At 47.5% G+C, this 27,076-nt stretch overlaps 2 protein-coding genes across 2 annotated transcripts in view; both read right to left on the bottom strand.

Annotated features, from left to right (window-relative positions):
• Positions 1–27,076, bottom strand: part of LOC116969039 (ribonuclease inhibitor-like) — a 451,987-nt gene that overhangs the window by 45,735 nt on the left and 379,176 nt on the right. The gene's annotated exons all lie outside the window — the stretch shown is intronic.
• LOC116969026 overlaps positions 8,290–27,076 on the bottom strand; it is a 573,861-nt gene continuing 555,074 nt past the window's right edge. The window contains exons 2-6 of the mRNA XM_033015999.1: positions 23,156–23,249; positions 19,963–20,247; positions 17,220–17,386; positions 13,268–13,412; positions 8,290–8,366 (exon numbers count right to left, since the gene is read on the bottom strand). Coding sequence (XP_032871890.1) covers positions 8,290–8,366; positions 13,268–13,412; positions 17,220–17,386; positions 19,963–20,247; positions 23,156–23,216 — 735 coding nt within the window. The 5' untranslated portion in view covers positions 23,217–23,249. The remainder of the gene's footprint in view (positions 8,367–13,267; positions 13,413–17,219; positions 17,387–19,962; positions 20,248–23,155; positions 23,250–27,076) is intronic.

Raw genomic sequence — 27,076 nt, 5'->3', positions numbered from 1 at the left:
GTGTGTGGGGATACACAGTGTGTCAAGGACATCCAGGAGTGTGTGGGGTTACACAGTGTGTCAGGGACTCTATCCAGGAGTGTGTGGGGTTACACAGTGTGTCAGGGCCCATCCAGGAGTGTGTGGGGTTACACAGTGTGTCAGGGCCCATCCAGGAGTGTGTGGGGTTACACAGTGTGTCAGGTACTCTATCCAGGAGTGTGTGGGGTTACAGTGTGTCAGGGACACTATCCAGGAGTTGTGTGGGGTTACACAGTGTGTCAGGGACATCCAGGAGTGTGTGGGGTTACACAGTGTGTCAGGGACATCCAGGAGTGTGTGGGGATAAACAGTGTGTCAAGGACATCCAGGAGTGTGTGGGGTTACACAGTGTGTCAGGGACACTATTTAGGAGTGTGTGGGGTTACACAGTGTGTCAGAACGCTGCCAGGAGTGTGTGGGGTTACACAGTCTATCAGGGCCCTTCCAGGAGTGTGTGGGGTTACACATTTTGTCAGGGACTCTATCCAGGAGTGTGTGGGGTTACACAGTGTGTCAGGGACTCTATCCAGGAGTGTGTGGCGTTACACAGTGTGTCAGGGACTCTAGCCAGGAGTGTGTGGGGTTACACAGTTTGTCAGGGACATCCAGAAGTGTGTGGGGTTACACAGTGAGTCAGGGACTCTATCCAGGAGTGTGTGGGGTTACACAGTGTGTCAGGGACATCCAGGAGTGTGTGGGGTTACACAGTGTGTCAGGGACACTATCCAGGAGTGTCTGGGGTTACAAATTGTGTCAGGGACTCTATCCAGGAGTGTGTGGGGTTACACAGTGTGTCAGGGACATCCAGGAGTGTGTGGGGTTAAACAGTGTGTCAGGGACACTATTTAGGAGTGTGTGGGGTTACACAGTGTGTCAGGGACACTATCCAGGAGTGTCTGGGGTTACAAATTGTGTCAGGGACTCTATCCAGGAGTGTGTGGGGTTACACAGTGTGTCAGGGACATCCAGGAGTGTGTGGGGTTAAACAGTGTGTCAGGGACACTATTTAGTAGTGTGTGGGGTTACACAGTGTGTCAGAACGCTGCCAGGGGTGTGTGGGGTTACACAGTCTATCAGGGCCCATCCAGAAGTGTGTGGGGTTACACAGTGTGTCAGGGACTCTATCCAGGAGTGTGTGGGGTTACACAGTGTGTCAGGGACACTATCCAGGAGTGTGTGGGGTTACACAGTGTGTCAGGGACTCTATCCAGGAGTGTGTGGGGTTACACAGTGTGTCAGGGACTCTATCCAGGAGTTTGTGGGGTTACAGTGTGTCAGGGACATCCAGGAGTGTGTGGGGTTACACAGTGTGTCAGGGACTCTATCCAGGAGTGTGTGGGGTTACACAGTGTGTCAGGGACTCTATCCAGTAGTGTGTGGGGTTACAATGTGTCAGGGCCCATCCAGGAGTGTGTGGGGTTACACAGCGTGTCAGGGACATCCAGGAGTGTGTGGGGATACACAGTGTGTCAGGGACATCCAGGAGTGTGTGGGGTTACACAGTGTGTCAGGGACTCTATCCAGGAGTGTGTGGGGTTACACAGTGTGTCAGGGACACTATCCAGAAGTGTGTGGGGTCACACAGTGTGTCAGGGATTCTATCCAGGAGTGTGTGGGGTTACACAGTGTGTCACGGACATCCAGGAGTGTGTGGGGTTACACAGTGTGTCAGGGCCCATCCAGGAGTGTGTGGGGTTACACAGTGTGTCAGGGCCCATCCAGGAGTGTGTGGGGTTACACAGTGTGTCAGGTACTCTATCCAGGAGTGTGTGGGGTTACACAGTGTGTCAGGGACTCTATCCAGGAGTGTGTGGGGTTACACAGTGTGTCAGGGACTCTATCCAGGAGTGTGTGGGGTTACACAGTGTGTCAGGGCCGATCCAGGAGTGTGTGCGGTTACACAGTGTGTCAGGGACACTATCCAGGAGTGTGTGGGGTTACACAGTGTGTCAGGGACATCCAGGAGTGTGTGGGGTTACAGTGTGTCAGGGACACTCCAGGAGTGTGTGGGGTTACACAGTGTGTCAGGGACATCCAGGAGTGTGTGGGGTTACACAGTGTGTCAGGGACATCCAGGAGTGTGTGGGGTTACACAATGTGTCAAGGACATCCAGGAGTGTGTGGGGTTACACAGTGTGTCAGGGACTCTATCGAGGAGTGTGTGGGGTTACACAGTATGTCAGGGACTCTATCCAGGAGTGTGTGGGGTTACACAGTGTGTCAGGGACATCCAGAAGTGTGTGGGGTTACACAGTGTGTCAGGGACTCTATCCAGGAGTGTGTGGGGTTACACAGTGTGTCAGGGACATCCAGGATTGTGTGGGGTTACACAGTGTGTCAGGGACACTATCCAGGAGTGTCTGGGGTTACAAAGTGTGTCAGGGACTCTATCCAGGAGTGTGTGGGGTTACACAGTGTGTCAGGGACATCCAGGAGTGTGTGGGGTTACACAGTGTGTCAGGGACATCCAGGAGTGTGTGGGGTTACACAGTGTGTCAGAACGCTGCCAGGGGTGTGTGGGGTTACACAGTCTATCAGGGCCCATCCAGTAGTGTGTGGGGTTACACAGTGTGTCAGGGACATCCAGGAGTGTGTGGGGTTACACAGTGTGTCAGCGCCCATCCAGGAGTGTGTGGCGTTACACAGTGTGTCAGGGACTCTATCCAGGAGTGTGTGGGGTTACACAGTGTGTCACAGACATCCAGGAGTGTGTGGGGTTACACAGTGTGTCAGGGACACTATCCAGAAGTGTGTGGGGTCACACAGTGTGTCTGGGATTCTATCCAGGAGTGTGTGGGGTTACACAGTGTGTCACGGACATCCAGGAGTGTGTGGGGTTACACAGTGTGTCAGGGACTCCATCCAGGAGTGTGTGGGGTTACACAGTGTGTCAGGGACACTATCCAGGAGTGTGTGGGGTTACACAGTGTGTCAGGGACATCCAGGAGTGTGTGGGGTTACACAGTGTGTCAGGGACACTATCGAGGAGTGTGTGGGGTCACACAGTGTGTCAGGGATTCTATCCAGGAGTGTGTGGGGTTACACAGTGTGTCACGGACATCCAGGAGTGTGTGGGGTTGCACAGTGTGTCAGGGACTCTATCCAGGAGTGTGTGGGGTTACACAGTGTGTCAGGGACATCCAGGAGTGTGTGGGGTTACACAGTGTGTCAGGGACATCCAGGAGTGTGTGGGGTTACACAGTGTGTCAGGGACATCCAGGAGTGTGTGGGGATACACAGTGTGTCAAGGACATCCAGGAGTGTGTGGGGTTACACAGTGTGTCAGGGACTCTATCCAGGAGTGTGTGGGGTTACACAGTGTGTCAGGGACACTATCCAGAAGTGTGTGGGGTCACACAGTGTGTCAGGGATTCTATCCAGGAGTGTGTGGGGTTACACAGTGTGTCACGGACATCCAGGAGTGTGTGGGGTTACACAGTGTGTCAGGGCCCATCCAGGTGTGTGTGGGGTTACACAGTGTGTCAGGGCCCATCCAGGAGTGTGTGAGGTTACACAGTGTGTCAGGTACTCTATCCAGGAGTGTGTGGGGTTACAGTGTGTCAGGGACACTATCCAGGAGTGTGTGGGGTTACACAGTGTGTCAGGGACATCCAGGAGTGTGTGGGGTTACACAGTGTGTCAGGGACATCCAGGAGTGTGTGGGGATAAACAGTGTGTCAAGGACATCCAGGAGTGTGTGGGGTTACACAGTGTGTCAGGGACACTATTTAGGAGTGTGTGGGGTTACACAGTGTGTCAGAACGCTGCCAGGAGTGTGTGGCGTTACACAGTCTATCAGGGCCCTTCCAGGAGTGTGTGGGGTTAAAGATTTTGTCAGGGACTCTATCCAGGAGTGTGTGGGGTTACACAGTGTGTCAGGGACTCTGTCGAGGAGTGTGTGGGGTTACACAGTGTGTCAGGGACTCTATCCAGGAGTGTGTGGGGTTACACAGTGTGTCAGGGACATCCAGAAGTGTGTGGGGTTACACAGTGTGTCAGGGACTCTATCCAGGAGTGTGTGGGGTTACACAGTGTGACAGGGACATCCAGGAGTGTGTGGGGTTACACAGTGTGTCAGGGACACTATCCAGGAGTGTCTGGGGTTACAAAGTGTGTCAGGGACTCTATCCAGGAGTGTGTGGGGTTACACAGTGTGTCAGGGACATCCAGGAGTGTGTGGGGTTAAACAGTGTGTCAGGGACACTATTTAGGAGTGTGTGGGGTTACACAGTGTGTCAGGGACACTATCCAGGAGTGTCTGGGGTTACAAATTGTGTCAGGGACTCTATCCAGGAGTGTGTGGGGTTACACAGTGTGTCAGGGACATCCAGGAGTGTGTGGGGTTAAACAGTGTGTCAGGGACACTATTTAGGAGTGTGTGGGGTTACACAGTGTGTCAGAACGCTGTCAGGGGTGTGTGGGGTTACACAGTCTATCAGGGCCCATCCAGAAGTGTGTGGGGTTACACAGTGTGTCAGGGATTCTATCCAGTAGTGTGTGGGGTTACACAGTGTGTCAGGGCCCATCCAGGAGTGTGTGGGGTTACACAGCGTGTCAGGGACATCCAGGAGTGTGTGGGAATACACAGTGTGTCAGGGACATCCAGGAGTGTGTGGGGATACACAGTGTGTCAAGGACATCCAGGAGTGTGTGGGGTTACACAGTGTGTCAGGGACACTATTTAGGAGTGTGTGGGGTTACACAGTGTGTCAGAACGCTGCCAGGGGTGTGTGGGGTTACACAGTCTATCAGGGCCCATCCAGGAGTGTGTGGGGTTACACAGTGTGTCAGGGACATCCAGGAGTGTGTGGGGTTACACAGTGTGTCAGGGACATCCAGGAGTGTGTGGGGTTACACAGTGTGTCAGGGCCCATCCAGGAGTGTGTGGGGTTACACAGTGTGTCAGGGACTCTATCCAGGAGTGTGTGGGGTTACACAGTGTGTCACAGACATCCAGCAGTGTGTGGGGTTACACAGTGTGTCAGGGACATGCAGGAGTGTGTGTGGGGTTACACAGTGTGTCAGGGACACTATCCAGAAGTGTGTGGGGTTACACAGTGTGTCTGGGATTCTATCCAGGAGTGTGTGGGGTTACACAGTGTGTCACGTACATCCAGGAGTGTGTGGGGTTACACAGTGTGTCAGGGCCCATCCAGGAGTGTGTGGGGTTACACAGTGTGTCAGGGACTCCATCCAGGAGTGTGTGGGGTTACACAGTGTGTCAGGGACACTATCCAGGAGTGTGTGGGGTTACACAGTGTGTCAGGGACATCCAGGAGTGTGTGGGGTTACACAGTGTGTCAGGGACACTTTCGAGGAGTGTGTGGGGTCACACAGTGTGTCAGGGATTCTATCCAGGAGTGTGTGGGGTTACACAGTGTGTCACGGACATCCAGGAGTGTGTGGGGTTACACAGTGTGTCAGGGACTCTATCCAGGAGTGTGTGGGGTTACACAGTGTGTCAGGGACTCCATCCAGGAGTGTGTGGGGTTACACAGTGTGTCAGGGACTCTATCTAGGAATGTGTGGGGTTACACAGTGTGTCAGGGACATCCAGGAGTGTGTGGGGTTACACAGTGTGTCAGGGACATCCAGGAGTGTGTGGGGTTACACAGTGTGTCAGGGACATCCAGGAGTGTGTGGGGATACACAGTGTGTCAAGGACATCCAGGAGTGTGTGGGGTTACACAGTGTGTCAGGGACACTATTTAGGAGTGTGTGGGGTTACACAGTGTGTCAGAACGCTGCCAGGAGTGTGTGGGGTTACACAGTTTATCAGGGCCCATCCAGGAGTGTGTGGGGTTACACATTTTGTCAGGGACTCTATCCAGGAGTGTGTGGGGTTACACAGTGTGTCAGGGACATCCAGAAGTGTGTGGGGTTACAGAGTGTGCCAGGGACTCTATCCAGGAGTGTGTGGGGTTACACAGTGTGTCAGGGACATCCAGGAGTGTGTGGGGTTACACAGTGTGTCAGGGACACTATCCAGGAGTGTCTGGGGTTACAAAGTGTGTCAGGGACTCTATCCAGGAGTGTGTGGGGTTACACAGTGTGTCAGGGACATCCAGGAGTGTGTGGGGATACACAGTGTGTCAGGGACATCCAGGAGTGTGTGGGGATACACAGTGTGTCAAGGACATCCAGGAGTGTGTGGGGTTACAGTGTGTCAGGGACACTATCCAGGAGTGTGTGGGGTTAAACAGTGTGTCAGGGACTCTATCCAGGAGTTTGTGGGGTTACACAGTGTGTCAGGGACATCCAGGAGTGTGTGGGGTTACACAGTGTGTCAGGGACTCTATCCAGGAGTGTGTGGGGTTACACAGTGTGTCAGGGACTCTATCCAGTAGTGTGTGGGGTTACACAGTGTGTCAGGGACATCCAGGAGTGTGTGGGGTTACACAGCGTGTCAGGGACATCCAGGAGTGTGTGGGGATACACAGTGTGTCAGGGACATCCAGGAGTGTGTGGGGATACACAGTGTGTCAAGGACACTATTTAGGAGTGTGTGGGGTTACACAGTGTGTCAGAACGCTGCCAGGGGTGTGTGGGGTTACACAGTCTATCAGGGCCCATCCAGGAGTGTGTGGGGTTACACAGTGTGTCAGGGACATCCAGGAGTGTGTGGGGTTACACAGTGTGTCAGGGACATCCAGGAGTGTGTGCGGTTACACAGTGTGGGAGTGTGTGGGGTTACACAGTGTGTCAGGGTCCATCCAGGAGTGTGTGGGGTTACACAGTGTGTCAGGGACTCTATCCAGGAGTGTGGGGGGTTACACAGTGTGTCAGGGACTCTATCCAGGAGTGTGTGGGGTTACACAGTGTGTCAGGGACACTATCCAGAAGTGTGTGGGGTCACACAGTGTGTCAGGGATTCTATCCAGGAGTGTGTGGGGTTACACAGTGTGTCACGGACATCCAGGAGTGTGTGGGGTTACACAGTGTGTCAGGTACTCTATCCAGGAGTGTGTGGGGTTACACAGTGTGTCAGGGACTCTATCCAGGAATGTGTGGGGTTACACAGTGTGTCAGGGACTCTATCCAGTAGTGTGTGGGGTTACACAGTGTGTCAGTGACATCCAGGAGTGTGTGGGGTTACACAGTGTGTCAGGGACTCTATCCAGGAGTGTGTGGGGTTACACAGTGTGTCAGGGACATCCAGGAGTGTGTGGGGATACACAGTGTGTCAAGGACATCCAGGAATGTGTGGGGTTACACAGTGTGTCAGGGACACTATTTAGGAGTGTGTGGGGTTACACAGTGTGTCAGAACGCTGCCAGGAGTGTGTGGGGTTACACAGTCTATCATGGCCCATCCAGGAGTGTGTGGGGTTACACATTTTGTCAGGGACACTATCGAGGAGTGTGTGGGGTATCAATACACACACATTCTCCCCCAGGTGAGTACTGGATTTCACAGATCTTTCCCACAACCTGATACATTGCAAAACCTTGTACAATTAACGCCTGGAGGCAAGAGCGGAACTCACTATCAAAACATGGAGGGGACGGGGGACACATTTTTTGGCGGAGACACACACACGCGCGCACACACACATTTTTTGGCGGCCGCACGCGCATCCGCACTCACACACACACACGCGTGCGAGGGTTCGGAGGCTCAATCCAGCACTAAATGCAGCTCAACTGTGCCTGTCTCACCGGGTTAACTACAGCCCTCTCTAGACTGACGGGCCACCAGCGCTGCTTCTCCGCGCTGGCCATATTTCCCGCAAGCCCAGGCAGGTTAACCTGGCGGGGATGTCCCCCACCTCTCAAAACATGGGGGGGGGGGGGGGGGGGGGGGGCGTGTCCCCTCTGCCCCCCCCCCCCCCGGGTTTTCCGCCCCTGCCTGGAGGATTTGAAATAATGCAGTGTAATAGTTCCAGTGTATGTCAGAGATCGAGTGATCTGGGAACTACCATCTACCTCTTTGGTTACACTCGGACTATCCTTGATCAGACTTTCCTCCTTTTACCTTGCACTAAACGTTATTCCCTCATAGTTTATCTATACTGTAAATAATCACGCGCTGTCTTTCTGCTGATTGGATAACACGCAACAAAAGCTTTTCACCGTACCTCAGTACATGTGACAATACACTAAACTAAGCTAAACCTGAATCTACACACAAAGAAGCCATCCATAGTGAATCCCCTTGTCAGTCTAACAATTGCTTAGCCTTTGATCTTCTGATTTCCCATTCTGCAAAGCTCTGAACAGTTTCAGTATTACATCATTTCCAACAAGTCATTGGTGTGAACTGTACATTTCAACACTCACCTTCCATATGAGAGGGAAATTCAGTTAAACCTCTGGTGATGTTCATGTATTCTTGTGGATCAGTACCTGTTCAAATCAACGAACATCCATTAAACCAGACTTGAATAACATTATTAACTCCAGTGTTTCAATGTGATATTCAGTTCAGTGTGTTGATTTACCGTACCGAGCTCTTGGATTTCTTTCAGTATTTTGTCCAGCTTTGAATAGAATAGAATAGTAAGATTAAACGAGAACTTACCAGTTTGAAGTTTGATCTGTATTTTATGAGGAGGAACGTTGAGGGAATACGTGAAGAACCCGCTTCCAACGCATGCGTGCCATTCTTCAAAGCAGCGGTGTGAGGTCACAGAAACTATAATGACCTAACATAGTAAGATTATCAAAGAGATACCAGTTTTGATATGATCATAGGAGGGTGGGAGCGGAGGGCACGTATTCCCTCAACGTTCCTCCTCATATAATACAGATCAAACTTCAAACTGGTAAGTTCTCGTTTAATCTTACTATTTTACTTCGGAGTCACGTGAGTGACTACGTGAAGATTTCAAAGCTCTGTGACCTCATGCCGTGGAACGAGTCCATGCTTCACAACTGCCTTGGGTATCGGGAGAGAGTATCATTAGCAATTTTAGACACACTTATACAAAGACTTGTGTGATATAACGAGAAAATACATTTATTAATTGAAATCATAGCCCTGTAACCCTTCGGGCAAATTATAATATTGAACGTAAAATGCTTTCCGAAAATGATGATGGCTCCAAAAACTGGTTTATTATAAAACCTTTGGAAAGTCCTTTCGGATGACCATCCTGCTATTCTGAGGATTTGGTCCGTGGGTACCTCAGAATTTTTGCTGCGGATTTTGCTGCAGCCCTGGTGGAATGAGATTTAAAACCATTAGTGTTTATTCCTGCCATCTTTAGGACACATTTGAGCACCTTGAGATAGTTTGGGTCGTGACCCTTTTGTGCGGTTTCTTGTAAGAAATTAACAAAGCCATTTCCTGACCTCGAATGCTCTTAGTATATTCCATGTATAATTGGATATGTCTTGCTATACACAGACGTTCGTCATATGGATATGCCATAAATTCAATCACTTGACCCGATGAACCTGGTCTGTTTGTTTTATTAACTCATGTATGACAAACACCAGTTTCTCTCGTGAGATGATCAAGGAGTCCAGGCTCAGTTTGCTTAATGACTGGACTCGTTGTGCAGTAACTAACGCCATGAGCATAACCATCTTCATGGTCAGTTTCTGCAGTGATAATGCTGTTTATGGGCTACCAGCTCCTCAGCATGTTTAAAACGACACCCACATCCCAGATTTTGGAGTACCTGGTTTTAGGGGGATTTGCATTGAATATGCCCCTCATAAGTTTTGTTACCAGGGGGTTCGTTTCCACCGTGTGCCGCTCCGTTCCTTGTGATAGGTAATTGGAGAGTGCACTTCTGGCACTATTGATGGCACTGTAGCCCAATCGTTTATCATAATGGAGGTTTGTTAAGAATTCCAATACGGCCGGAATATTCTTGGCCCTTTGGTCTAGGTTGTTGTCAAAGCAGTATATGCCCCATTTCTTGATGTGTCCGAGGTACTGCTTCCGTGTTGACAGTCTTTGTGCGGATGTGATGAGATTCATCGTCCTGTCTGACAGCCCCATGCTGTGTAGTGGGTCTTTCAGACTCTACAAATCAACAAATCCATAGTCTTATGGCATGGGTGACTGCCCCCCCCCTCCAGTTACTGGATGAATTAATAAATTCGGGCTATGTCCAATAATGGAACATGGTTCTAACACCATCCCCTGTATGACCGAATACCACGGTTGAGTAGGCCAATCGGGTACTATGAGAATCCCAGATGCCGAATATTGTTGAATTTTCCTTTGTACCCGATTGATGATGCAGAATGGGGGAAAAGCATAAAAAACGCCATTTCCCCCAATGCAGTGAGAAAGCATCTGTAGCTTCTGCCCCAGGGTCTGGTTCCCAGGACACATACCTTGGTAATTGGTGATTCAACCTGGACACAAAAATATCAATATCTGGTCTACCATATTTTGCTGTAATTTCAGCAAATACATTTTATTTAACATCCATTCCGTGTTTTCATTACATTTGCGTGACCTGGTGTCTGCCACTGAATTTAGCTTACCTTTATGTTGCCGATATCCAAATGTTTCTTTGGATACACCATTTTGTAATACCATAGACGAATTGTCAATAATGATGGGGTTGGAGCAATACCTAATGCTATGTTCCCACCACTGTAGTTCAATTATAGCTTCCGTAGGCAGCTCCATAGGTCTATCAAAATGACCTTTGTTAAATTTGAGTGCTCTAATTTTTGCTCTTTGCAAATTTTGATAATGTAATGGCCCAAAATGTGTGGCCGGGAATGTAGCCACAATCTTCCCAATTATCCGGCCTACCCGTCTAATGGAGGGTCTGTTGGTGTTAAGAAGCTCGCTGCAATCCTCCTGTAGGGCTGCGGCTTTATTTATTGGTAAAGTTACTAACATATTGACCGTGTTAATGGTGAATCCTAGATAATCCATATTCGTTTCTCGTATAAATTTACACTTAACTACCGTCTGAGTTCCCCTTTGAGGGGTACTGTATAGTATGCATCTTTTAAGTCAATGCTTGTCATATAGAAACCAGCTGATACTAATTCTTTAGCAGTGATAAAGGTATCCATCTTAAAATGAACATATTGAACGAATGTGTTTAGGGTTGAAAGGTCAATGATAATCCTGCAACCCCCATCTTTTTTATTTTTAATAAATATGTTTGATACAAATTTTAATTGTTCATGAGTAGTATGCTCAATCACACCTTTTGTATACAATCGTTGTAGCTCCTCCTCTACCGAGGCCTCTAGAGCCGACGGCTGCTGTCTCTGCCGTTCATCCACGTTTACAACGCGTTTCTCGGGCAGCTTTTTTGCAGACCGCTTCCTTTTCACTCTGTCCATTTTTCTGTGAATAAAAATGCAGAGTCCTTACCTGCCTTTTGCTGGTCCTTTGTTCCTTCTCCCGTTACTGGTGGATGTCCTCCACCCTTCTGTTGACTCGTGCAATGCGTGTAGCGATATGGCACGCATGCGTTGGAAGCGGGTTCTTCACGTAATCACTCACGTGACTCCGAAGTAAAATAGTTTCTTTATTGTCATTGTAACATGAACCATGTACAACGAAATTGTAAAATGTCAGCCAGTCAGTGCACCATTCAAACATTTCTAAAAGCTAACGATACATACAAGGTAAAATATTTAAAAAAAGATAAACAACTAAAATAAATATCATGAAAATAGCACGCATAAACACCCAGCCCTACATCCTTCTGTCGATTTCACAGTCTCTTAGTATGTATCGCCCCTGCGTTCCTTGGCGGCTACATTTAGTGCCTTTATAGCAGTGGGGTAAAAACTGTTTTTAAGTCTGTTTGTCCTTGTCCTTGTAGATCTGTACCGTCTGCCTGACGGTAACAGTTCAAACAGGGAGTGTCCGGGGTGGGAAATGTCCTTTATAATACTCTGGGATTTTTTGATGCAGCGGGAACTGTGTAAGTCCTCCAAGGTAAGGAGAGGGCAGCCGACAATCCTCTGGGCGTTGTCAATGGCCCTCTGGAGCGCTTTCCTCTGAGCCGCTGTGCAGCTGGTGTACCATACGCATACACAGTATGTTAGGATGCTCTCAATGGAGCACCGATAAAAGGACAGCAGCAGTCTCTGAGTGATGTTATTCTTCCTGAGCACCCTAAGGAAGTGCAGTCTCTGCTGGACCTTTTTCAGCAGCGCAGAGGTGTTCACGCTCCACGTCAGGTCCTCCTCAATATGGATTCCCAGGAAGCGGAAATCCGCCACCCTCTCCACACAGTCCCCTCTGATAATTAATGGTACCATGTCCGTTTTATTCTTTCTGAAGTCTATTATTATTTCCTTTGTCTTTAAGGTGTTGAGGAGCAGGTTATTTTCTCCACACCATACTGTCAGCTGCTCCGCCTCATCCCGGTAGGCGTACTCGTCCCCCCCGGAGATGAGTCCCACCACCGTAGTGTCATCCGCAAATTTGACAATTGGTGTTGCTGTGGTGGGCGGGGGTGCAGTCATGTGTGTAGATGGTGTAGAGCAGGGGGCTCAGCACGCAGCCCTGTGGAGAGCCGGTACTGAGGCTGAGGGCCGTGGATGTGTGATGGCCCACTCTGACTCTCTGGCTGCGACCCGACAGGAAGCTATTTATCCACATGCAGGTGGAGTGTGGAAGTCCCAAGTCCCCCAGTTTGTCCACCAGTTTGTGGGGAAGGATGGTATTAAAGGCAGAGCTGTAGTCCACAAAGAGCATCCGCACGTAGCTCCCCGCTGCTCCAGGTGGGACAGTGCAGCATGGAGAGCTGTGGCTACAGCGTCCTCTGTAGATCTATTCGCTCTGTACGCAAACTGGTGGGGGTCAAATCTTCGGGGCAGGAGTGATGTGATATGACCCCGGACCAGTTTTTCAAAACACTTCATCACCACTGGTGTGAGTGCGACTGGCCGGTAGTCGTTGAGGCTGGAAATGTGGGGTTTTTTGGGCAAGGGGACTATGGTTGCGGACTTCAGACAGGGTGGAACAGTGGACTGGGCCAGAGACTGGTTGAAAATCCTCGTACAGACTCCAGCCAGCTGGTCAGCGCAGTCCTTCAACACGCGTCCAGAGACGCCGTCGGGTCCAGTAGCCTTCCTTGGATTGATGGCCCGCAGCGTGCACCTCACCTCATGCTCCTCTATCTTGAGGGTTAGGCTGCTGTGGACCATGTGGTGTGATGTGGCTGTCTCGGGTGGCTCCACTTCAAAGCGAGCAAAGAAGAGGTTCAGCTCCTCTGCCAACGAGGCGTCACCTTCAGCAGCTCCAAGGTTGGTCTTGTAGTTGGTGAGATACTGGATCCCCTGCCACACCTGCCTGCTGTTGTTACTGTCCAGGTTTGGTAACTCATTCTGCATTTTCACAAAGAATTCCCACATCACCCGCCGGGCACGGATGCCATTCCCCATCACCAGACTGAGGAAGAGTATGGAACTGTCTCTGCGGTTTCCCTTTACCACCAGCTCAGCGACACTCTGTGAAGAACAACAATGAATATATGGAGAAGTGACTGAGACAATGCTAATGGGAAGCTAAGGGCCTGTCCCACTGCGGCGACCTAATTTGCGAGTTTAGAAGAGTTTGCGCTAGACTCAAACTCACAGCATGGTCGACACGTGGTCCTAGGTCCTATGAGGTCACTGGAACTCTTCTTCATGCTCGAGGGAAGTTCCCGCATACTAGCGGACTCAGTTTGGTCGAGGAACATTTCTCAGCATGTTGAACATTTTTCTGTGAGTAAAAATTGGTTGGCATGGTACTTTTGAACTCAGAGTGCAGTGGAGTGGGGTTGTTAGGCAGTCGAGGTAGCCGTAGGCAATCTCCTTTGTGGACTGGGCATTTTTATTGGCTCATTGGAGTTTTCAGAAAGAAGGAAAACCGACCGGTAATGTTAAATGCCCGCTGAACTTTATTAAACGCTGGTACACAAAAATGCTGGAGAAACTCAGCGGGTGCAGCAGCATCTATGGAGCGAAGGAAATAGGCAATGTTTCGGGACGAAACCCTTCTTCAGACTGATAGGGGGTGGGGGGAGAAGAAAGGAAAAAGGAGGAGGAGCCCGAGGGCTGAGGGAGAGGTGGGAAGGGGAGGAGACAGCAAGGGTTAACAGAATTGTGAGAATTCAATGTTCATGCCACTAGGGTGCAGACTCCCCAAGCGGAATATGAGGTGGTGTTCCTCCAATTCCCGGTGTTGCTCACTGGCCGTGGAGGGGACCCAGGACAGAGAGGTCGGATGGGGAATGGGAGGGGGAGTTGAAGTGCTGAGTCACCGGGAGGTCAGGTTGGTTAATGCGGACCGAGCGGAGGTGTTCGGCGAAACTGACAGAGGACTATTTGTTGTATGTGACGGCTGGTGGGGTGAAAGGTGAGGACCAGGGGGACTCTGCCCTTGTTGCAAGTGGGGGGATGGGGAGAGAGAGCAGTGTTACGGGGTATGGAAGAGACCCTGGTGCGAGCCTCATCTATAGTGGGGGAGAGGAAACCCAGTTCCCTGAAGAATGAGGACATTTGCGATGCCCTGGTGTGGAACACCTCATCCTGGGGGTAGATGCGGCGTAGACGGAGGAATTGGGAATAGGGGATGGAGTCCTTACAGGAAGCAGGGTGGGAGGAAGAGTAGTCAAGATAGCCGTGGGAGTCAGTAGGTTTATAGTGGAGGTCGGTCAGAAGTCTATCCCCTGCGATGGAGATAGTGAGGTCAAGGAATGGTAGGGAAGTGTCGGAAATAGTCCAGGTGTATATGAGTGCCGGATGGAAGTTAGTGGTGAAGCGAATGAAGTCAGTCAGTTGTGTGTGGGTGCAGGAGGTGGCACCAAAGCAGTCGTCGATGTTGACAATGTTGATTTATTAAACGTTGTCTGGCTTCTTAAGTGCCTCCACTCCTTCTCCTCCCCCCCACCCCCCCCCCCCCCCCCGCGCTCGCTAAAGGACTTACCGTAACTGTGCCAGCTGTCTTTTACTTTCCTGTTCATCGCAGGTGGAATTTCAGACAGCGCTCCCCGCTTTCACTGGCCCCCACCTATGCGATGTGTATGTGTGTGCGTGTGTGTGCGCGCGCGTGTGCCTGCAGACGGTCGATCCAGCTCGAGGTTTTTCAGGCGCGTGCCCTCGAGCTTGAAGGTCAAAGACAGTCGCTGAAAAGTCTCGTTAGTGGGACCGGCTCTTTAGCTGTTCAGTGATGGGATATTCCAGTAGTTTTGAGCATAGTGACAGGCATTGATCTGCCTCTTCATACACCCATGACACTGTGCTGACAAACTGTGTACTCCCAGAGTCCTGACAGTGTGAAACTCGCTTCACATCTGGCAGTGTCCGAGAACACAGCAGAGTACAGCACGGGAACGGGCCATTCAGGCCAATGATGGCCGTGTTGAAATTGATGTGAAATTAATCCAATTCCTTTTGTCCTCACATGGACCGTATCCCACTAGGAATGGACGTGTCCAGTCCAACCTACGTTTCTTCCTGCTCTGCGTTTTAAAAGTTATGATTTTTCATCTACATTCTTTCCCTCGCTGAGCCCACATTCACTCATTGACCAGACAACTTCTTCTCAACGCCTACCGCAGTTTTACCCGATCAAAGATATCCATCACTTGCACATTTCCTGCAGCTCATCTTAGGTATGTTGCAAATCCTACCTGAAGCGTCGTTGAAAATCTGCCGCTGCGGTGTGCGCGATTTTGGCGCCATTTAGAGGGGGGCGGGTTTAAAACGCGATTTTCTCTAGGCTGTTCAAATCGAAGATGTTCAGCCTAGTTAATTATTAACGAAAAATCGCTGGAAGACCCCGTCGCAAAAGCTATTATTAGTTTTAAAGGCCTCGTATAATAGTTATAGTAGTTTAAAAATCCATCTCTAAACCCGCGACCGCCAGCAACCGCAAGGTCTCATAAAGCAAATAATTGAAGTTAGACTGTATATTTTTACATTAAAAAGGGCTTCTAAAGATCCCTTTATACAAAGTTTAATATTGCGAGTAGCTCAATTTGGGCCCATTATATCCCGCAGTATTTTTCTGGGCATTTGGGGCACAAATCTACCGCAATGTGAACGGTCTAAACCAGCGCGTTCCACAGGGACCCACTGGAAAGCTGATTTAAATGGGCATTTATTTACAGCAATTGAACACTGAATTCCTTCCATTTGGTCTATAAATTAATGTAAATGAGATTTAAAAATCATGTTTTATTGTGAATTATTTGTGAATATTATTTGGACATTTAGGCTATTTAAAAATGTTAATCATTTATTAAAAAATGGATAGATGTTTAGATCTAGTAATTGAAGTCTGAAATTAGCTACAATTAGGTAACTAACTAATTATATGCTTTAATTTCAGGTCATCCAAGTAAGATTATTTTATGTTTGTTTCAGAATGCTTCAATCTATGATAACTGAAAATTTCATTCAGTTCTCTTAATTTTTAAGAAAGTTATGGGCTTTTGACTGTTCACGATCACAGCTTTTTTGTTATGTCCATAGAAAATCAATAGGGAACAAGATGCTCATTTCCGAGTATGAAAACGGCCATAACTTTTTAAATACTTGAGATATGAAAGTGAATTAGGTGTCAAATTAAACTTATTTTTATGCTTTATCTGATGGGATAAATTACAGATTTGATTTTTAAAATCTCAAAATTTTGTAACATTGCTACTCATCTCCTCCATTAACTGTACATTAACTCTGCTTCAGATGCTCAAATAACCCACCTGCTGAATATTTGCATCACATTATGTTGATGTTGTAGATTTTAGTAAATGTACTTTTGTTTATTTTGTCAATTGAATGATAAGCGAACAGTTTGATGTCTTAGAGTAATGCAGCAGGTCAGACAGCATCTCTAAATACTAAGTTATTTTGTGCAGCACATTGTGTGTTTTTTTGTAAACCAACATCTGCAGTTCCTTGTGCTTGAGCCTAATGCCCTCCGTGGTTTCATGAACTGAACTCAATGTGACCAATGAGACTGATGACACTTGAAAAGTATTATCGTTTACTGATTCTGCTTTACAAGTTTACTGCTTCCTGACCGTTGTGCTAAGATGCATGTGTAGGAAGAACAGTTGGATCAGAATGGAACATTCCCAGCAATCCCCAGCTCCCATGTTTCATTCCTGCTACCAGGTCTACAGGAGGCAATGTGATCACAGATCTGTGTCTCCATTAGTGTCTCCAGTGTCAACCCATGCAGTGCGAGGTGAGTGAGACTGACATTCCCCTAATGCCGTCAGTTCTGTGACAGGAAACAGAAGTCACCGTGTTCCTTCCACTTACCCCGTGTTCTTGTTCATTGAAACATCCCTCCCGTTTCATCGTGAAGCTGAGACGTTCAACCCCTTCTTCAATCGCCTGTTTCAGTCTCTCCCCATAGAATGTTGTCAGCTGGAACAATTGGTAATCGCTCCACTGTGTCAGGAGCTCAGAGAATGTAGGCATTAGATCCGTGTATACAAAGAGAGAAACTAAACACCATCTGAATCAGTCCCCTTGGAACCCTCATCCCGGCTGTTCCTGCCCCCTAATTAGAATGATCAAAACAGAATATGTGACAATGTGCTGGAGGAACTCAGTGGGTTAACCATCATCTCTGAAGTACATGGATAGGTGACTTTTCAAGTGTGGACCTTTCTTCAGGCTGATTGTGGTGGCGGTGAGTGGGGAGAAATGTGGACAAGAGGAGGGACAGGTCAAAGACTGGTAAGTAAGGTGGATACAGGTGAGGGGAGGTTTTGATAGGCTGATAATTGGATAAAGGCCAGAGATGAAAATACAGGTGTGAAACAAAAGGAGTGAAGAGTTACAAATTGTGAAGCGAGATGAATTGATGTAAGTGGAAAGGGAGGCCAGAAGGGAGAAATCTGCATGAGGAGTAAAAATGGTTAGCAACCGGAAAAAGCGTAAGTGTTCGGCAAAACAATCGTCGAGTCGATGCTTTGTCTCGCCAATTGCCGACCATTGTAACTCTCTTCCCATTCCCACAGCAACCTCTCTTTCCTTGGACACATGCTCACTGGAGAAACAGCACCTCAAATTCCGCTTGGCTAGCCTACAATCCAATGGTATGAACAGTGAATTCTCCAATGTTATGTAACAATCCAAACCGCACCCCCGCATTATCCCCCCCCCCCCCCCCCCCCCCCCCCCACTCTCCGCTGTTTTGCACCGATTTCTCCCCTCCCCATTTCCTGCTGTTATGGCTCAATGTTCTTAAACAGATGAGAGCTCATATAAAATCAGTGATCATGCAGTACAATCTTTATTTCGCCAGGCTGGTGTGGTAAAACTCTTTACAGTATGCAGATTACAAACCATACAGAGTTCTCATCCCCACACAAAGGGGCAGTGATCTAATTACATATATATACTCCAATAACCAACGATTCAGCAATACCTTATCTACAGATCATAGTACAGCCTCTTGCTTCTTAAGATTGACAGCTTCTTAAGATTGACAGGTTTTTCTGACAGAGGAAGGGTTAGCCATATATGGTTATATGAGAAGGCTATATTTCTGCAGAACAAGCATTTTGTTTTTTCTACTTATGACATACATTATAATCTTATAGAACAAAGGTTAGTGCCAAGAGTCTGAATCTGTCTAATGTTTATATTATAGAGGAGACATTCATGAAGCTGTGCTTGTTATATCGCTTATGTTATTGGAAAGGGAACATCAACAGTTTGTTAGCTTTGTTACTGAAAGCAAAGGTTAGTACGTTTCGCTGGCTTTGCAATTTAATATGAGGTTAAAGCTTGTCTTAGTTTCAGCTGAATCCATTTTGTAAGTTTAAATCTTTTATTTAACTTCCACACTGCCTCCTATATTCCTTTCTTGATTTCCACAATCTCCAACACGCAATCCTTCTGCCGAGCACCTGGATTTTTCATCTCTAGCCTTTGTTCAACTACCTATCTATCAAAAATAACCTCCTCAATAATATCCATCCAGGCTTTGTGATGCTGCTCCTCTCTGCCAGCTTACGCCTGCCCCCTACAATCAAGTCAAGAGAGTTTATTGTCATGTGTCCCAGATAGGACAATTAACTTCTTGCTTGCTGCAGCACAACAGAATATTGTTGGCATAAATACAGAACAGATCAGTGTGTCTATATAGCATAGAATATATATATACACAATAAATAAATAGATTAAGTGCAATAGGCTGTTATAGTTCAGAGTTTGTTTGAAGTTGTGTTTAATTGTCTGAAGGCTGTGGGGAAAATACTGTTCCTGAACCTGGATGTTGCAGATTCCAGGCTCCTGTACCTTCTACCTGAAGGCAGCGGTGAGATGAGTGTGTGGCCAGGATGGTGTGGGTCTTTGATGATGCCGACAGCCTTTTTGAGGCAGCGAGTGCGATGCCCCATATCTGCAGCAACAATATTGTGCCAATTTGATCTAATCCCATCTACCTGCTCATGGATTGGATCCTCTGTTTCCTGACTGTATCAGTCATGTGTCAGTCTAAACAGCATTTCCACCACCTCCTCATGCAGGACTTTCCAGGAACTGAACAAAGTCTGTGTAAAAAAACTAGTCCAGCCTGTCCCCTTTAAACATTCCTCTCTCCAGTCAGAGACATCCCCACCCTGGGAACAAGACTGACAACATCTATGCCCCTTATATTCTATACTTGTATTAGGCCTCCACTCAGCCTTCATTACTCAGATAAAACAATCCAATCTTTGTCTGCATTAACTCAGACCATATTTCCAACTGATGTGTATTCTAGTGGATGATTTGACAGCTTTCCCCATGATCCACAATTCTGCAAATAGTTCTATTGTTTTTCAACTTACTAACTTGACCACATCATAGACATGTTTAGAAATTGCAGCGGTTCCAGAACTGATCCTTACAGAATACTATTGGTCACGAACCTAGTCAGTATAACACTCCTCCATCACTATTCCTCTCTCCTGTTTCCCCTCACTCTAACCCCTTTGTTTATTTTCTCGTCCCTGTCCCTACAGTCTTCACCATTCTGCAGCACCCACTCCCCTCCCATTTCACTCACCTGCTACTTGAATGAGACTCGATGATTCCTTGTTTGATGAATCTCGGTCATGATGGATTTCGTCACTTGGGTCAGTTCCAGGGCCGTGAACCACGTCTCCTATTCCTCTCCCTCTGGACTGACATTGTTCCCTTTCCTCTTCAGCGGGTTCACATTCCATTGACATTCTGCTCTCAATCCCACTTTGCTTTTCCGTCATTGTTCCTGTGTTCTCACCATCGTTCTTTAATGACGTGCCTGGCCAAAGTCTTCTGAAAACATTGCCCACTTGAATTAATTTCCTACCTGGGAAAAAAAAGCATTATTGCAGGTTGCAGAGAAATTTCTAATTGAGAAAAGCACAGGTTTGGAATAGCTGGCAGCAATCTGAGCTGACATTCTGGACCAGGGGTGGGGAACCTTTCATGTTGGAATCCCGCATTAAGTTAGCTGTAATCTAATCATCATCATCAACCTTTATTGTCATCTTGCAAAGCAACAGTTGTACAGTGCAAAATGAGAAGACGTTTTCCAGGGAATACCGGAGCATCGTACATAAAACTTAAAACATTTCACACATAATAACAATAAAAACAATCCAGTCCCTGATGAAACAATATAAATAGTTAAAAGCAGGTAAAACAGCAACATTAAAATACAGTAAAAACAATCCTTAAAATGTCCAGGGCAGCTGATTTAAGTGGCCAGTGCTAGAGTTATTAAAATGTCAGTGCAAAGCCGCAGAATCAGGTGACTGTGAGTACAGAGTGACTGTTTAGCAGCCTCACAGCCTGTAGCAGGAAGCTGTTTAGCAGTCTTGTAGTCCGGGCTTTGATGCTGCGGTATCTCTTGCCTGATGGCAGGAGATCCAGGTGTGTGTGGAGGGGGTGCAGTTTGGCCTTAGCTATTCTCAGAGCTTTTTTCAGACTGCGGCTCTGGAACAGTTCTTGTACCGAGGGAAGGGAGACGCCAATGATCCTCTCTGCTCCCCTCACTACCCTCTGCAGAGCCTTCCTGTCTGAGCAGTTGCAGTTGGAGTACCACGTGTTTATGCAGTACGTGAGTACAGACTCCACCATGCCCCTGTAAAAAGTCCTGAGGATGTTGGTGGGGAGTGAGGCCTGTTTGAGTTTCCTCAGGAAGTGCAGTCGCTGATGGGCCCGTTTGACAATCCCAGTGTTGTTCCTGGACCAGGTGAGACTGTCTGTAATTTGCACTCCGAGGAACTTTATGCTCTCCATTCTCTCCACTGTGATGCCACTGATGTTGAGGGGTGTGTGTTTTGGCTGCGCCCTCCTGAAGTCGACAACCATCTCTTTTGTTTTGTCGACATTTAATGCTAGATTGTTGTTGCCGCACCAGTCCACTAGTTGTTTTACTTCCTCCCTGTACATTGATTCGTCATCTCCGCTGATGAGTCCCACCACTGTTGTCATCCGCGAATTTTATGATCTTAAAGCTTAAGGCTTAATGATAATAAGGCCGCATCCAAGAAACTTCAATTAGATATTCTTCAAAATACACATTATTTTGTAAAAATCTAACTACTTTGTACTAACTTCAAGAAAATGAAAACATGTTGTTCATTCTAAAGTTAATTAACCGTTTAATGACTTTGTTGTGACTGCTTTTTGTGGGAAAGCATTTGAATATTTGGTCGCAACACAGTTTCAGCTGATCTTCTAGATGGGTATCTGTCATTTGTGACCTTAAGGGCATCTTGATTTGGGTTAGTTAGGAGAATGTAGAATCGCAGCAATAAGTGGTTGAAAAGCAAGAAAGCATTTTTCGTGCGGGGAGGATTATTTTGTTGAATCGTTTACTCTTTGGTATTTTAAATAAATTCATATTAAGATTAAAATAAAAATAATAAAAGACGAACAGAAACATATTAATAAAAATAAAAGGATTTGTTCTACAAAATTGGGATTCATTCAAAAGGCCGCACTTAATGGCCTAGAAGGCCGCAGGTTCCCCACCCCTGGAGAAGAGCGAGGAAGAAGCTGTCCTTGAATCTGCTGCTATGTTATCTCCATCTATCTAATATAAAATTTGGATTCTTGTTACTTTGAGATAATCTGATAATTTTGTTCCAAGTATTCCTGATTTTAGCCTTGCAGTTATCTGCCAAAATACTGATCACTTGACTAAACATTTCTACGGCCACAACTGGATTTGAACCAGTATTTGTGGATGATTAGTCAACATGTTAGACGGAGAAGTGATATTTCAGGTTTAATCCTGATAAGGGTACATTGACACATGTTGGAGGGATAAATAAAACCAGGATATTCACCATGAATGACATGGTCCTAGAGACCACTGAGAAACACCCATACAAATCCAAGTGTAGGCTTGGCGATCACTTCGCCCAACACCTCCGCTCGGTTCGCAACAACCAACCTGATCTCCCGGTGGCTCAGCACTTCAACTCCCCCTCCCATTCCCAATCCGACCTTTCTGTCCTGGGCCTCCTCCATGGCCAGAGTGAGTCCCACCGTAAATTGGAGGTGCAGCACCTCATATTTCGCTTGGGCAGTTTACACCCCAGCGGTATGAACATTGACTTCTCCAATTTCAGGTAGTCCCTGCTTTCTTCTCCCCTTCCCAGCTCTCCCTCAGCCCACTGTCTCCGCCCCCCCCCCCCCCAGCCTCACATCAGTCTGAAGTAGGGTCTCGACCTGAAACATCGCCTATTCCTTCGCTCCATAGATGCTGCCTCACCCGCTGAGTTTCTCCAGCATTTTTGGCTACATACAAATCCATAGATCCCTAAAGTCAGCGGCATACACAGCGACAACATTTAACATTCTTGTCATTAGCTGCAGCATAGAATGCAAGTGAAGGGAGGCCTTGATACAGGGAGTTGATTAAGCCTCAAGTTGGAGGAGTGTGTGTAATTCTGATCTCCGTACTGGGGGAAGGATGCCTTTGCACTGGAGATGATGCAGAGGAGATTCAGGATATTGCTCAGAAATGAATATTTCAATAATCAGCAGAGACTGGCGTGATTAAAGTCGTCTTCCTTGACAAAGAGTGCTGATTTATCAGACAATTCCTGCATCCGCCCACCTGTGACTGTGATGTCCCTGTAGTTGTCAACTCTCTGTGCTCAGCCCCTTCCCTATTCCCACTTCCGTATGAACATCATTTCTTGCATCAGCTCTACAACCCAGACAGGGCATCATATATATGTCACAGAAGGCACACAAACCTTTTTGTTTCTTTGATGTAGTGGCCACTGAATCACCTCCCCAGTTACCACCTTCAGCCATGATGACGACAGGAGTTCACAAACTCTGTAGCTCTGGAATAAACAATATTAACAGAACCATCAGGTGACAATTGAATGTGAAGGAAAACATTGTCTTGTGAACCAACAGACAGCATTACAGTGTAGCGGAGATGTGGATAACACCCCTTCCAAATAATAGACAATATGTGCAGGAGGAGGTCATTCGGCCCTTCCAGCCAGCACCGCCATTCACTGTGATCATGGCTGATCATCCACAATCAGTACCCCCTTCCTCCCTTCTCCCCATATCCCCTGCCTCCGCTATCTATAGGGACGCTGCCCAAACCCACCCAAAGGTTCATCGGACGGCGTTACCGGGAGAGAGCCGGAGACGTCAGGTGCGAGGAGTGGCCCAGTAGGAGGGTGAACTGGGTTCATGCCGACAGCGCCTTCAAGGTAGGTGGAGTTGCCCCACGGGACACAAAGATGGGTGAGGAGTCGGTGGTCAGTTCACAGGAACTGCACCAGGACATCGAGCTCGTGGGCAGGTCTGATTTGGACTTTGAAAATGGCGATGCCTGCATGTGTAATATGTGCTTTAAGAATTTCACTGTACAGTTACACATTGAACTACTGAACTGTTGAACAAACATCTGTTCCTCTCAGCACTCAGCTCTCCAACTGATTCATCCACAACAAACAGGGATTATCCTTTGTTATCTTGCAGACATTCTCTATTATCATAGCTGAAAGATGCAATTCTGCATGAAATGGTCCTGAACTATCCCAGCTGTGGACAGGTGATCTCTCCCTACCTTTAAACAACCTCTAGCATCTAAATCAAACGTATTTGTTTATCTAACCGTTGTCTGTGATCTGGCCAAGTATAAATGACTAGCATTTGTTACCTGTGTAATAAAGACAATGTGTATTTACTTTATTGGTTAAATTAGTGAATGCAGAAAACAGTGGAAGTGCAATGTTGGATCTCCTTCTTATCGAGTCCACACACAAGATTAAAGGTTGTTCAGCCAGAGCTGAACACACTTCTCGGCATCTGCACAATGGTGTCTGTCTTGCGCTTCTTGTGCGTGGTGGTGGAAAGATTGGTTGAAACAGGGCCGCGACGTGAACCCTCTTTCCTTGACCCTGCAATGTTGGATGATCCATTATCAGAGCTGGGACTGTAATCAAATGCTGCTCAAACTGCTGAGTGTTTCCAGTATGTTTCTCTTTTTCATTCAGATCTTCTGGAATAGCAAAATTTAAAAAAAATTCCTTGCCCAAAAAACCGGTTGTGAAAGTCACACGTCATCCTACAGTGGTCAATAGATTTGTGCAAGTTTCATATTTCCACTCACATACCCAATAGTCAGTCCCAACTCATTTGAATAATGAAATGCTACGGTCAGGCAAACGCCTCCGTTGCCATGCGGTGAGAACGGAGAGGTTGAGAAGGAGTTTCTTCCCAGAGGCCATTTGGACTGTAAACGCCTATCTCACCAGGGACTAACTCTACTGAACGTTTTTCCTTCCATTATTTATTATGTAAAAGAATATGTGTGTTATGATTGTGTTTATAATTTGTTTGGTTGTTTGTCTTTTGCACAAAAGTCCGCGAGCATTGCCACTTTCATTTCACTGCACATCTCGTATGTGTATGTGACAAATAAACTTGACTTGACTTGACTTGAAATGAGAACTGACGTACAAAACGCATTCTGTGTTGCAAATCTGAAATCCTCAAAGCATCCTTTCCTTTTACTATCATTCTGCTGCAACTTCTCCTAGAATCACTGTCCCTCGGCCTATTCAAGAGAAATGTTCACGCATGTAGTACATCCGTCAAAGAGAATGTCTACAAGTCCTTGTTCAGGCCCAAATTGGTGTATTGTGGAGCCGTATGGGATCCTTTCAACAACAACAAGATCACCCTGGAGAAAGTACAACGCCGGGCAGCCCGCATTGTATGTAATGACTACAAGCGCAAATCAATCCTGAATAATACGCTGACTTCTCTTGGATGGGATACCCTAGAGCTCCGCAGAATCAGGCTAAGACTTATTGCAATTTACAAGGAGATTCACAAAATCACACCATCAAACCTCCCGTCACCCCAGATCACCAACTGCCATTGTGAGGGATAAGATGATTAAACCACCATCATTGTGAGGGGCCGAGTGATTGAAGTCACCGACCTTGTGATGGGCCGATGAGTTGTAATCACCAACCTTGTGATTCGAACAAACAGTCAGACCTTCAGAGCTGTTGATAACATTGTAGAATAACAAGATGAGGTAAGGAATGTAGCTGACAACACAGAAGCTATTCTTTAGGTCAAAGGCAATTAAGTAGGTTAGGGCAACAGATACTGCGCATGCTTAATAAGTTAAATGAATATTAACTTTACGCCCCTCATGACAAAGAACCTAATTTAAATGTACATGCGATGTATGATGTGGGAGGAGAGGGAATGATTGATGACGCACGGAGGGGAGGGTTGGAAGATTGTGAACCTCGGTACCCTGATTGGAAGGGGTCAGAAGGGGAGGCGTCCGATCAATAAAGACTGTATACTGAATTGTATAAAAATAGACGTTTTTCCTTTGCTCGGGGTGTCTCAACTTGGAGCGGCACCCGATTCTGCAGACTCGCAAATAAAGCATTTCTTGTTTCCACGATTTAGTCTCTGAGTAGTGATTGTGAGCACAAACAATATATCTCACAAGTTGGGGGCTCGTCCGAGATCGCCACTCCGGCCGCTTGACGGAGGCACGAAAGGAAGGGAAGGTGCACCCTGCTGATTTCAGCAGCCTCTGATCTCCTTGCTTGCTGTCAGCGGTTTGAGCAAGTGATATTCGGACAAGAGACTCTGGAAACAAGAGGGAATCCGGTGAAAGGGATCAATCAATCGAGCAATTCCTGTGCACAGGACTCGGGTAAGAATATTGACTATTAAGTATTACTCGGGCGATGCGTTCTGTTGGACGGGAAAAGGTCTGACAGGGATGGGTAACCGGAACGGGCAAAGTAAGGACCCGGGGAAAAAAGGCTCAAACTGGTGAAGAGCCGCACATTCCGCCTGATAGTCCATTGGGGCGGATGTTGCACGGATGGGGTGGGGGGGTGAGGTGTGCGTCTGGCTTATTGAGACATCCGAAGAGTTGTCGGATTGAGAAATAAGTGGCGTTGGAACCCAACCCAAAGAACCCCCGTGGTCAGGGCATCTGCTCCTCCCGTGAGGGGGGGGGGGCGAGAACCAGGAACCCCAAACTTTCAAAGAAGAGAAAGAGGAAGGGGTGAATGGAGGGACCAAGGTTGGGGTCCCCCGGGAAATAAAGAGCAAGGATCAGGGGGATGGCGCACCGGGCCATCCCGGTGTTATCATTGTCACAAAGAAGGACACTTTAAAAGAGAATGTCCAAAGATAAGGCATGAAGTACAATCGTACACACTGATGGAGGAATAGGAGGGTCAGGGGTTCCCCTCCTTGGGGTGTGTAGGACATACACGGGAACCCTTGGTAAACTTAAAATTAGGTCCCCAAGGAGAAGACACGGTATTTATGGTGGACTCAGGGGCGGAGGGAATGGGATTAGGGGAAAAGCAAGTCAAAATCTCTGGAGTAGGGGGAAAGGTAATGACAGCTCCCGAGATAGAAGGACTAATGGTAAGATATGAAAATCGAGAGGCCATGGAAGACTTAATCCTGGTGCCCCAGGCAGGAATAAATCTGATGGGAAGGGACTTACAAGTTCAATTAGGAATGGGCACAGCTCCCGTAGGTGGACAGATTATAGTACAACTATATAAATTGACGACCGAAGATGAAGAAAGAATAGTCTCGCAGGTGTGGGCAAGAGAGGGAAATAGGGGAGGGCTAAGAATACCACCTCTGAG

Source organism: Amblyraja radiata, assembly GCF_010909765.2.
Source record: "Amblyraja radiata isolate CabotCenter1 chromosome 42 unlocalized genomic scaffold, sAmbRad1.1.pri SUPER_42_unloc_2, whole genome shotgun sequence".
In the NCBI taxonomy this organism is placed as follows: domain Eukaryota; kingdom Metazoa; phylum Chordata; class Chondrichthyes; order Rajiformes; family Rajidae; genus Amblyraja; species Amblyraja radiata.
The sequence above is the reverse complement of the archived record's forward strand: the minus strand, read 5'-3'. Positions and strand labels throughout refer to the sequence as shown.